The sequence below is a fragment of the Mustela nigripes genome, chromosome 9 (genome assembly GCF_022355385.1).
Source record: "Mustela nigripes isolate SB6536 chromosome 9, MUSNIG.SB6536, whole genome shotgun sequence".
NCBI lineage: Eukaryota > Metazoa > Chordata > Mammalia > Carnivora > Mustelidae > Mustela > Mustela nigripes.
In genome coordinates, this window is record NC_081565.1 from 62,994,417 (window position 1) to 63,007,680 (window position 13,264).

A 13,264-nucleotide genomic window follows, 5' to 3' on the forward strand; every position below is an offset into this window, starting at 1 on the left:
CCCTTTCCTCCTTAATTAGCAGCGCTAAAGGGTAAAGGCCTTCAACAATAGAAGTCAAATAGCCCCCCACCCGAGAAGTACTCCATCAAAATTTGCATTTCTGAGACGCTTCTAGGGGGACTGACTCAAACTCCTCTTTCTCTTCTAGAGGCTGGCAGTGATTGCGGAACCGCAGGATAAAACGTTAAAATGCTGGTGAAAAATTAGGAACGGCTTGCAAGACGTAAAGTTCGGGGCTATGAAATCTAAAGATTGCCCTCCAGTCTATTCACCTTTTTAGATGCTACTGTGCAAATTTGTTTAAAGTCCCTCCAAAATGAGAGTTTTGGTTAAGTTCCAGAAATATCAGTCATTATTTTAACCCAGAAGAAAAATATATGACCCCAGTTTGCAGGATGAAAGTTCAAGAATTAAATTCGTCACTTGCTTCAATACTTCGGTAATTGGATCTGTAGACACCTTAGATAAGAAAAACTCAGCAACTGGTGTATAAAATTACTGAGTTAAATGCGGGTACTGGATTCTAAGAGGAAATACGAGACAAACCGTACGGTATATCATGTTTCCATCGTAGGTTTATCGACCCCCTAAGCAGCCCTGGCTTAGTCTTTTTGAATGCTGGGCATACCATAGGTCGGTAAATAGTGTAGGTGATTTGGATCGTGGGTCGGTTGTGGTATCACCTTTCCCTTAAGTCTACAGAGCAGAAAACAATTTAATCAGCTCATACTCTTTTCCAAGCCAGCAGCGGGGCAAGAATCCTTCTCACTTGGCGTGATTACAAGGAAAACCCTGAAATACTTTTAAAAATACACATGCCAAAGAACTGGAGTCAAGTTACTAGGGTGGGGCTGTGTACAGCTTCGGCGACTCACTAAAGGAAGTTGGGACCTGGGGTCTCGGCACCAGAGGAACACAGAAAAAACAAAAGTTGGGGGCTGGCGGAGGGTCGCGAGCACACTTTTATATTTGATTGGCGGAACCACTCAGACTTTTCTTTATGGCGTCACCGCGTACCTGCCTGTAAAAAGGCCCCGTCTCCGTGACGTCACACATCACTGACCAATGAAAAGCCCCATTCTGCGGGCCCCGAGGAGGGTTGTGGGCCCTTTTTTGTGAATGAAGCTCCACGGAACAGCCCTCCTGGGGTCCCCGGGAGCCGCGGCCGACTGTGTTTCGGCGCTTCGGCAGCAGCGTCCGCGGCTACGGTGGGCGCGCGCGGTTACCCCGGGCAGCCCCAGCCGCCGGCGGCAGCACCGTCGCCTCGGGCGCCCCAGCGGGCTGCGGGCACCTGGGGGCGGGCTGGGGGGCGCCGGCGGCGGCAGGAGGCGCTGTAGCCTGGGCTGCGGCGCGGGTCCCTTGGCGGCCGCAGGAGGGAGCGGGGCAGGCGCGGTGGGCCCGGCCCCTCCTCCGACTCCAGCGCCGCCGCCTCCCGCCCGGCTCGACCCGCGCCCGCCGTCCCCGCAGCGCCGTTCCGCGCCCGCCGCCCGGAGCGCCCGCGCGCGGGGCCGGCGGGGGCCTCGGCGGGCGAGCGGACGCTCGGGGCCATGGTCGTGGCCCCCTGACGGGCCGCGGCCGCCTCCATGAAGCGGAAGAGCGAGCGGCGGCCGAGTTGGGCCGCCGCGCCCCCCTGCTCGCGGCGCTGCTCGGCGTCCTCGCAAGGAGTGAAGAAGAGCCGCAGCTCCACGTCGCAGGAACTGCACCGCCTGGACCACCAGGACGACCTGTACCTAGACATCACCGGTGAGCCGGCGAGCGAGCGCGTGGCGGGCGCTGCAGACACGCGGCAGCCCGCGCGGGGGTCCTAGCCTACCCTCCCAGGCAGTGGAGGCGCCTCCCTGGGCCCGGCTGACACGCCTCCACCCCCACTCCCAAAAAAGCCCCACCGGCCACACCCCCTTCAGCAGCCCGACTCCCTGGGAGCGCCCCCCTACCCCGACTTTCCATCTGCGGGTGTTAGCGAGCTGTAACTTTATCCGTTTTGCGCTCTCCTACCCTGGCAAGATGGGCCGAGGGTCACCTTTCTAAATTGCTGGCGTCAGCTCGGCGCCTCGGGCTTTTTCTGAGTTCGGGTTGATAGCGCCTCTCGGGGCTGCAAGCTCGGTTGGCCCTCACAGGAGTCTGAACCTCTGAATCACCTCGGAGGATTTCTCGAGCGCGCGGAACGCGCCGGCACGGGAGCAGCTGCCCCGTTGGCTGGGCGTTCGCCCAACCTCGGCCGCTGTGGAGGAAATGGAGTCCCGCCTCGTGCGGCGTTCCCACGTCCTCGCGCGAGTCCGCTCCGTGCTCGCCCCCTCCCCAGCGCGCGCGCGAGCACACCCGGACCTAGTAGGGCTAGCTCCTCTCCCTCGCTTCCACAAGGAATGTGTCACACTGGTGTGGTGGCTTGGGAGCCGCTCTGCGTGCCGAATGCCCAGAGGTGTCACTTCTGAGAAATCGCAGCCCCCCGGAGCAGGTAGAAAAGAAGCCCTTTGAGAGCGGTTTTATTAATTAGTGCTGACTCTACAGTTCTTGAAGACTAACAAATCCAATTTGGCAGCTGTTGGATTTGCCAGGATTGACACTAAAGCCCGTGAAGGCACGAACGTGGTGATGTATGTGGAAACGCTTTGTAAACAGCATCGCTGTCTACGGTTTGGAGGGAATTCGCAGTCCGCTTTCTGTGGCGCGGCATGTGTGAGCCTTGGCGTGTGGGATTTTTATAAACAGTTTCCCGCCCTTAGCCATTGATAAGCCAGGTGAGCTGGAGTGGTCAGAATATTAATTTGGGAAGTGTCCAGGCAAACACAAATTTAGTAGAAATTGTTTTCTAGGTTGATGGACGGTTGGAAACTTAAGGTCCATATTAATAAAGCTGCGAGTGGAGGGGAAGGTTTCTTGGTGCGGGGTGGATGGACTCCTGGGAACTGTGGCGGGAGGAGGAGGTTGCCTTACGCGGGTGGCCGGCTGGCACCTGCCCGGGTCCCTCGTAGCGCGCTCTCTGAGGCCGAGACCGGGTCCCACCAGGCTGTGCAGTCCCAGGGAGATAGCCTCGGGAGGGCTCGGGATGGGTGATGGCACTACACATTCCTTATGCCTTCGTTCTTTATACCTCTTAAAAGGCATTTTGCTTCATAGCTTTTAGTTTCAGAAAAGTAACGCACGGTTCGTTACAAAGGTGCCAGGAGTTTATAGTGAAAAGTTGGTCGCAGCCACTTGGTGGCCTTCCCTAGAGGCAACTGAAGTTTCCTATGAATCCTTCCAGAAAGAGACTGTATGTGTATAAACTTGTGTATTCTGTATCATACGCAAGCCTGGTAGCTTACATGTTGTTTTGCACATTGTTTATTCTTCGCAGCATTATCTCTTAGAACGGTTAGTACATGCAAAACTGCTTCATTCGGTTTTAATTACTGCTAGGCCAAAGTAGATAGGGTTTTAGAAAATAAAACTATAAAGTACATGTGGATTTAAAATATGTCTAATATTTCACTGTATTTGTTTATTTTTAAGTAATTTCTATAGTCAGCCTGAGGCTGGGACTCACAACCCCGAGATCAAGAATCGCATGCTCTACAGACTGAGCCAGCCAGGAGCACCCTAAATACATTATGTTTTATAATTTGTTTAGACAGCTCCCTATGGATAAGCATTTAGGTTGTCTCCATCAAAAAGGAAGTTTTGTAAAGTCAAGTCATTGGGCTAGATCTTCTTCCTCCTTCATGGAGGGCTTTCCTGAATCACAAGAGTGATTTAATTTCAGAAAATATTGCTAAGCCGAATATTGAGAAAGGAGTTGGTGCATTATATAAAATAAAAAATGCTGTTATTTAGATTACAAGCCCAGATAATGGAAGGGTCCAGTCTCATTGTAAGAGGGGAAGTAAGGGAATCAACTTTGCCTGGAATTTTTCCAGGTATCCCTTAGTGACAGTCTTGGCTTCTTAGAAAAATGATACTGAATCAGTCTGTTTCAGGGTGATAAATAAGACAAATTAACTTCGAGGTAATGGAGTGAAAAAAAAATAAAGTAACTTTGGATACAGGGTACAGATTACTTTTTATTGGGCTTGGAGGGAAGGCTTGAAACCTCATCCTCAGCAAGTGGCAACCTGGTCCCGTTCTCCCCAACTTGTTTTTCTTCTTAATATTTTTCAAGTTGAGCATTAGGAAAGGAGATATATGTAGTTTGTCTCTTCAGTAATATTTGCTTTCTTTTTTTCTGTGCATACTTAAGTTTCTATAAATTGTGCCATACCAGGAGGGAGAGTCCCCTTTTAATGGCTATATGGTATTGCATTGTATGGCTGAATCGTGATTTATGTAATGGCAATAAATAAATGGTTATGTGGGGGGTTTTCAGTCCCTGCAAATGGCAGCAGTAGCATCATTGTATATATCTACATACATGTATGATTGTATCTGCAGAGTAAAGTAGAAGTGAAGAGGCCAGGTCAAAATATATATAGGTTTATCCACTCATGGGTGGACTTTTTTGGTGATTATGAATAATGCTGCTGTGAACATTGATGTACCAGTTTTTGCATGGAGTTGTTTTCGGTTACTTTGCATATATACACCTAGGAGTAGAATTGCAGGGTTGCATGGTAATGCCATGTTTAACCTGCCGGACTTTTCCAAAGCTGCTGTACCAGCAGCACTTCCCACCAGAAATTTATTCCACATCCTCACCAAAACTTGTTACAGGATTGTGAAGATTCTTTCCCACTGGGGCTGGTTTGTAAAAATTAATGCACATTATCACTTTTGCCCACTCTGTCCTTAAATACATTAATTTTTTTTTTACTTTAATCCCTAATTATTTTTATTACAACTATTTCATCTGTTAAGTTAAATTCCATTCCCGTAGATTGCAGTGTATTTCATGTATTTAAAGATTGATTGATTGATTTTAGAGAGAGAGATTAAGAGAGAGTTCTAGTGCCTGCAAGGGTGGGCAGAGGGAGAGGGAGAGAGATGTCAAGCAGATTCCCCAGCAAGCACAGAACCCATTGGGGCTCCACCCCAGCTGCAATCAAGAGTCAGTATCTTAACTGACTGAGCCATCCAGGCACCCAAGTGTGTATATTTAATACAGGATGCTTAATGCCTATTTTTGTTCTCTGTAGTCCTTTGCTGTGTGGTCACAATTTTTTTTAGTGTGCAGCCAACCATCTGGCTACACTGGCCATTTACTAGGAGCTGACCGATGTTTATTCCCATGTGGACCCCATCCACCTCTCAATGGCCATTCACTCAGCTCTTGCCCTGTGCAATGACGTGGATTTTTACATAAGCTGTATTCCTGCTGCAGTTCCAGTGTATTGTGTTAAAAAAAGATAATAAAACTGTAACCTGTATACGTTAATGTGAAAGAGATACTGAGTAAAGGTATACTCAGAATGAGTTGTGATCAGTCAGGGAAGCTGGGGAAGAAAGGAAAAGAAGAGGGTTTCTCTTCTGATTGGCTTTGGAATTAGATCTCTCCCAAGATGGGAGAAGTACCAAAGGAAAAATGTTGGACATAGATTTTTGATTTTCCTGTGAAACTCCTTGCAGTTAGAAGTCCGAATCTTTTTATTCTTATTCCTTAAATAGGGCCATAAATGACAGTGTACATTCTCCTTTCCTCTTCATTAATATAGGAAAAAATATTAAAGATTATGAAATTACTGTATTATCCCTATGCTTGATAATTGATGGATTTAATAGTTGGTACAGAGCTTAAATTTATTTTACTTCTTTATGTTTTTTTAAACTTAACGACTAATGAAAGTAATTGGTATTAACTATTGGCTAAAAAAAAGATTTTTAGTGGTTAAAAAATTTTTTTTGCAGTGTCTGTCATGAAAGTCTATCTCTTTAAGACTGTCTATTATAACTGTAAATAATTTTATTGGAGAAGCTCTAGTTGAGGTCAGGATTGTCATTTAAAAACACCAATTAATGGTATATCAGATACTCATCAAATTAAACAGATAGAGCACTGCCTCTACCCTGCCTTATTTTCTTTTTAGGATTTAAAAAATTCACACTAGATATTATTAGACAGGGAAAACTTATTCATTAACTCAAGAAGTATTTAATTGAATCTTACTATGTAGAATAGTGCTGCATATTCATTGTTTGCTGTGATCAAAGTATATTTTTCTTGATAAAAAAAGGAATACAGTTACCTGGGCCACTAATTCAAGGAGGAAATTCATTTTTCTTCAAGACTTTCACGTAGTAGATTAGAGTTTTAATAATTGAAGCTCATCGAAGTATGTAGTGTTCATTTTCCTTCTTGCTTATGACTTAGTTCTAATTTATTTTCTTGATTTATGTGTTTAATTCTTCAACATCTTTTACTTCTGATGGTGTCATGTTACTTACCTGTTTTAGGTCTAAATCCTTAGGCACTGGGGTACCATACACAAAAACTTAACATAGTTGTGTTGTTACTGTTTCAATGGACAGAATGGTTGGGCACAGAGATGAAGGGAAAGTGGAGTAACTGGGTGACAAAGATGGTACTAATGTTAGGAGTTGCCAGTCAGTGCACACTGTAATTTCTCTGTGCCTTTGAATAATGGGAATGAATTTCCCCAATTCCTGTGGGGGAGAGCTGGAATGGAACCACACTGCGGATTTTTAGAATGGAAGGATGGCGTATGTACCAGTAACATTTCCTGGAAGTTTGTGAGATAGTCTTTGGGGATCTCTGAATTGACAGGACAGGTATTTTGTTATTTGAAAGAATTTCAAGAGATCACCTTGAAATACCACAACCATCCACTTTTCCCTCAGAACTTAACACAAGAGATAAGTAACTTTGGCCAAATTGATGTACCTTCTTTTTGGCAAAGCTGTCCTTACTTGTCTTTTATTCTTTCCAACAGATAAAGCTATCTCAGCAGAGTTGTACATAAATGATTCATTGGCCATGTACTGTTTAGTCCCGTGTTTACATAGACTAATAGGTGATATCCTAGTAGATACTCTGTAAGTTGTATCTGTAAAGTTGAATTTAGATAATTACCTAGTCAATTTGGAAATATGAGCAAACTGCATAATTCAAGTCCTCCATTCATGCTGTTGTCCAAATTGGCTGTCATCACAGCCCAGATTTTCTAGATAGTTCATTCATTCAACCAAATTGTAATGAATACCTACTCTGCCAGGCTTTTTTTTTTTTTTTTTCCCCCCTCTTCAAGTGATAAAAATAGGTCACTGCTGGAGATAATCCCTGGTCTCATGGAGTTTGTTTTCTGTGCTGATTGAGAAAATGAAACTTGGAAGGTCTGTGGGTAAACTAGATTAAACTTGGAGGGTCTGAGAAATAACTAGCTTAGAGAGGGCTGAGCCATATCGTGGTTGAAATCCTTGGGGATGTAAAACTTTTCATAGGGTATTTGAAGAGTTAATTCTACTGGTTAGGCATGAGGATACCAAGGACAGCTAGTGCCAGCCTTTGTGGGGAGCGAACACGGCTGGATTATTAATAACCTTTTGGAGCCTCTTTTCTCTCATCTGTTTGAAAGTTAAAAGTGCACAGTGTTGTTGGAAGAACTGAAGCAGATGTGTGTGAAGTGCTTGGCTTGGTGCCTCTTGGACAGCGGGGCTCCATAAATGGTCTCTAGTATTAAAAGTGTGTGTGCAGTGGCCCAGGATACCACGGGCAGACTGAGACAGTCACCATGGTTGGGAAGGTTTCCAGCTCTGAAGCAAACATTTCCCCCATAAGTGTATGTGTACAAAAGGTTCAGTGAATCAGCATAGTGAAAATGCAAGTGTGTTCCTTTCTCTGCTTCTAAGAGTAATCTTGAGGGCAGAAGCACTCCCGGTGAGGCTGGTTCAGTATTTGTCAAAGCTCTGGAAGAGATTTAGCACTGCCTTGACAATCTTTTCTGCCTTGGGAAAAATGTTGCCGTTTCTCTTTAAAGATTCCCTGTAAGAGGAAGAATAAATGAGCTGTTTCTTCCTTTTTGAGGCTGTTATGTATTTTTACTACACTGAAGAGTTTGTATATAGCCTTATATTAAATTGTAGCTAAGCTTATGGGGGGGTGTGTCTTTGTAAAGAAGAAAAGGCCTCATGGGAAAGCCTCAGGTAGATTATGGAAAATAAAACAAATATATTAAATTCTTTACTGGTAGAATATAAACTCTTCAGAGTGGTTAGTTTAAAGCATGACTATGCCCTAGAATATTGTTTTAAAAGAGTATTTCACAGATCCAAAAGATTTGATACTGGTGGTGTGTATTATAGGCAATAGGACATTTTTTTGGTTCTTATTTGCCTTTCAATGGGCCTTTCCATGCTTAATTTGTGGCATGGAGACCCAATGTATTTGGAAAGGGTGGGAGTTAGACATAAATAAGAAATTACTTGTTTAAATCTTTTCCTTTAATTACACTGAGAACAAAATAATTTCAGTAGCCAGTATTTTATTTTCCTTTCCATACTAGCTACATAGTATTTTTAATCTTAGTCCTTTAAATCTTTCACATTAAAATTACTTTTATATAATTATCTGTCAGTTGAATAAAAAACATGGATAGACTGGTTTCAAACATTTCAAAGCCATTCCTCACTTAAGACAGGCACCTTTATGAGTGAGGTAAGTAGGCACAGGGGTTGTGGGCAAAAAAGTGGTCAGATTGATCCAGAGACACGGAAACTGTTTGGCAGGAGCTAACCAATCTTCAAGTATCATTTCTTTATATTATTTGATTTTTAGCTTCTGAGGTTAGTCACTTAATTTCTAGAAGTGCTGACTACCATATTAGACAGGGATTACATTAGAAAACATTTTCTAAAATAAAATTGATTTTAATTTCCTAAATGCAAGGATATTTAACTGGAATGTGTGCGTCTCATCTGGATTCTCTAGTTTATATGAAAGTTTTACGCCCTTCTCTCTCTTTCTCTTTTTTCTATAGCTTTACATGGATACTGCTCCAACAAAGGTATTCAGATCATTGACTCTACTTTGCAGTGCTTTCTGATGATTTTTAAATTGTAGATTTAATCTGTTAGTTGTCATTCTTGGTTCCGTCCCTTCCTGTTTGCTTGTCTTAAATTTAGTCTTGGGTAGCAGATTCAGTTTTCTATAACTGTAGAGTATCCTTCGTATGTTTATGACTTAAGTTGAAATTTGTCTTTATATGAAAAGTTTTGTTGGTTTCTGTGTATAGGTAATGCTGACAGTTTGATATTTTACTGGGTTAATTATTAATGCTATGTTTTTGATGGTGGATATTTTTGGTAATACTGAACTTTTTCTATTATAATTGAATCTTACTTTTGTAGACTTGCTGAAAGGATGCTTAGAATAAGTTGTTATAACTAAACAGCTATTCTTTTTTTTTTTTTTAAAGATTTTATTTATCTATTTGACAGAAATCACAAGTAGACAGAGAGGCAGGCGGAGAGAGAGAGAGAGGGAAGCAGGCTCCCTGCTGAGCAGAGAGCCCGATGTGGGACTCTATCCCAGCACCCCGAGATCATGACCTGAGCCGAAGGCAGCGGCTCAACCCACTGAGCCACCCAGGCGCCCCTAAACAGCTATTCTTGATTTGTTTTTTCTTTTGCGAGGTCACTTAGTTCTTTCAAGGCATTTCTTTGTTTAATGGACAGGCTTATATCTTATTTATTGTTTTTGGCAAGAGGGAAGTCTCATGAAATGCCAACTTAAACTTTGGGAATGGGGAAGCTCTTTCATAATTCTATTAAAAAATTAAAAGTATTCTGATTCCATTTCATTTTCAGGTGCTTCAGATAAAGCCAGTTATCAGAAGAACCGTATTTATAATAATTCTAACTTTAAAAAATTTCTGCCTTTATTCTCTTGGTCTTTTATTCAGCTCCTTTAATTCTTAGTATTATTTACCTTCTAGAGAATAGTTCCCTTAGAGGGCTTTATTCACCAGTTGAAAGATTTGGTCCCATTGTCTTGGAGTCTGAAAAGCTGAGGAAGCTAGGCTGGGTAAATTTATTCTAATTGTGTAATATCACATATTGACTTCATTTCTCAGGTAGTTCACTTTCGTACTATTAAAATTCGGTTGCCAGTGTACTTTTCACAAAAGAAAAACATCTTGTTCCCAGTGTCGATGGTATTTGTTGTTCCTTAAAGTTCTAATTTGAAAGTAAAATTACTTTCTTGGCACTGCAGTTTATGACATTGATCTTTTTATACCCAATCCATAATGCTATAATATTATTACAGATTCTGAATTCTGCAAAGCCCTCCATTTTAGGACCATCGCAGCTGAATCATTCTCTGCATTTTGCTCATTTATACTCATTTATAGTTGTACGAATTGTGCTATGAAATTAATTAGTATATCCATTTAACAAATATTTATTGAGCAACTACCTTGAGCAAGGCATTGGGCCAGGTGTTATTGAGGAAGGGCAGAGATGTGAAGATTGATCGCAACATGCCTGAAAGAATGAGAAGGCATAGACTATTAAGTCAGCATCTCAGTGACGACAGGTGATGAAGGAATCAGTCATTATGTAGTTTTGCTCTCTTCATTTACACAGTGTCAGTTTGACATTTGTGATGCAAATGTCACTCCATAATTCCTACACAAAGTGAATTATTTTTTCCAGTGTGTGGTGAAAACGATCTGTCTTAAGGTGTTTTTCTCTTGGGAGTGTGGGGGATGTGGGAGTACGTGTGTGTTTTAAACCTTAAAAGAGACAAGAGGAAAAAGCTTAGTTGTGGTATATAACTAGTCATATCCATATGTGAGTGCACTATATCTATGAATACTGTAAATATATAAATGTATATTGTTGATATACATATTGTTAATATACTGAAAACCTTATTTCTACTAAGAACCTTATTTCTACTAAAACACAGCCTAAGTAAAAGGTCTCCATTCCAATTAATTCTGTATCTCTAATTTGAATCTCAAGAGCATCCCAGACAATGTAATTTTAAAATGAGATACCTTGTTTGTTTTTTAAAAATACATTATTTATTGGTAGGAATTAATTACAGAGCACCTTTTAAGCTGGGTGTTGCTTCTTGAATTGAAGGCACTAAGGACGAAGATTGCCAAATATTTTAAGAACTAGATTTGGTTTGTGTGACTTGAACTGAGAACTGAAAAACATTCTAATTTTCACATTCTTTTATAGGTGCTGAGGAAGAATTACTTTGACGTGAATATATAACAGAATTAACGTTATGGTTTTACATTTTGGGGAGCTGTTCTCAGTCTGCTCTTGAATTTTTTTATTGTAATACTGTCATTAGGTAGCTTGTTGGAAGAACCTTATACATGAAACTGAATCATCTTAACATGCATTTAGTTCCTTTTGACAATAAATTGTCAAATAAAAGCTTAGGATTTAACTAGCAAACACAATTGAGTTTAGGATTTTAACTTCACTATTAATACACTCTAATTTTAAACTTTTGTGACTGAAAGGGCTCAAAGCGCAAATTCACTCAGGATATGTGTGAGTGCATTTTATGGTGGCTACACCATAGAAGTGGCTGCTTCTGGGCTATAGCAGAGATTTCACACTTGACTCAGATCTCTGGGAAGTGATAGGAGAAGATAGAACGGGGTGATGTATCTCTTAAATCTGCCATATAGAGGGGTTTATCAGTGAATGTCACAAGGATCAAAGATGGATGTCTCTGAATGAATGAGAAAAGAGGCTTGAATGCCCTGTAGCTCACTTCCCCCCTCCTTCCTCCACCTCCTCCCCCCAGGACCAGCAGGAACTTTTCTTGATCACTGTAACACCACTCTGCTTTCTTCCTGCTAACAGCATCATTGTCCCTACTGTGGTGGCAGTTGTCAGGGGTTGGTGACTGCTGGGATTGGGGATAGACTCCACTCCAGTGTGAGGGGAAACACCCTCTTCTACCCCCTTGACCTATCTCACAGTGCTCTCCCATTCTGCCAGTAACAAGCATCAAATGTGGTACTTAACCTAAATTAAACAACAGCTCTGCTCCAAAATGAAGAAGTACTTTAATGTAATCTCTCTTACTCAGGAGAGCAGGAAAAGGATCGTAAACCTTAAATCATCTTTATCTATTAGAGCCTTATTTTGATCAAACAAATTTTGGGGAGTTAAATGTGTGGATTCAGAAGACAGCCATTTCTAGGTACAACAGCAAATAATTTTTTTTCTTTTTCTTTTTGAATTTTTCTGCCTTTCTCAGTCTGACTTTTTTCACTTAGCATACTACTCTCTGGGTCCATCCATGTTCTACCAAATGGCAGGGGCCCCATCTCTTTTTTTCTGGCTGTGTAATAGTCTATTGTATATATATGTATATATCTTTACACACACATACACACACCACATCTTCCTTATTTCTTTGTCTATGGATGATGGGTACTCAGGTTGCTTCCATATCTTTGGTATTATAAATAATGTTGCAATAAATATAGGGGTGCACCCTATGTTAGTATTTTCATTTTCTTTGGGTAAATACCCAGTAGTGGAATTGTTGGATCATACAGTAGTTCTATTTTTAATTTTTTTCAGGAACCTCCATACTATTTTCCACAGTGGCTTCACCAATTTACATTCCTACCAGCAATGCGTGAAGAGGAGTCTTTTTTTTTTTTGGTAATATGATACTTTTGGGAATTTCCAAAAGTATGTGAGATGTTTTTGAAGGCTAAGCAATAAACATTTTTTTTTCTTCAAATCAAAACTTTGGATTAAGGGCTTTATTTTAAAATGGCCAGAAAAGAAATGTTATTCTAATTATAGAGATTTATGAATAGGATTAATAAGTTTTGTTGGTTATGCCAAAAAGCAATTTTTAAATAATGTCAATTTTTTATGTACCCATTACACACCCCATTTAACGTAACCCTATGCAGTGCTACTTGTTGTGATTATATTGTCTTCAAAATAATTTTACTAAGAATAAATAGGCATGCATAAAAGTGGTCAATGTCTTGTTTTGGCTTCCCCAGCACAGACTGAGTCAAGGATTCCAACACAGTAATTCCTTTGGGATATGATCCCAGAAAACTCTCCAGAGGGAGTGGGGAAGTGAGAGGGTTATGAGTGGGAAAGAATACTTCTGTACTAATTAGAGTTTGATCCCATAGGGGAAATCTGACAGCAGTATAGAACATACGAGGATTGAGGGGATTGGGATATTTTTTAACCAGTAACTTAGAGTGGGGGCTGAGTGATAATTTTGAGGTGCTGTGAGGATGGCCAAAATGGGCCCTATAGTCAGGAGAAAGCCCTGCAGGAGATGCTGGTACAATTGGAAAGTGTTGGTGGGAGAAGGGTCTAAGTG

At 41.6% G+C, this 13,264-nt stretch overlaps 1 protein-coding gene across 5 annotated transcripts in view; it reads left to right on the forward strand.

Annotated features, from left to right (window-relative positions):
- Window positions 1-1,520: 1,520 nt before the first annotated feature.
- CDC14B (cell division cycle 14B) overlaps window positions 1,521-13,264 on the forward strand; it is a 101,046-nt gene continuing 89,302 nt past the window's right edge. For all 5 annotated transcript variants that reach the window (XM_059411705.1, XM_059411703.1, XM_059411709.1 and 2 more), the window contains exon 1: window positions 1,521-1,743. In XM_059411705.1, the coding sequence (XP_059267688.1) occupies window positions 1,584-1,743 (160 nt within the window). In that variant the 5' untranslated portion in view covers window positions 1,521-1,583. The remainder of the gene's footprint in view (window positions 1,744-13,264) is intronic.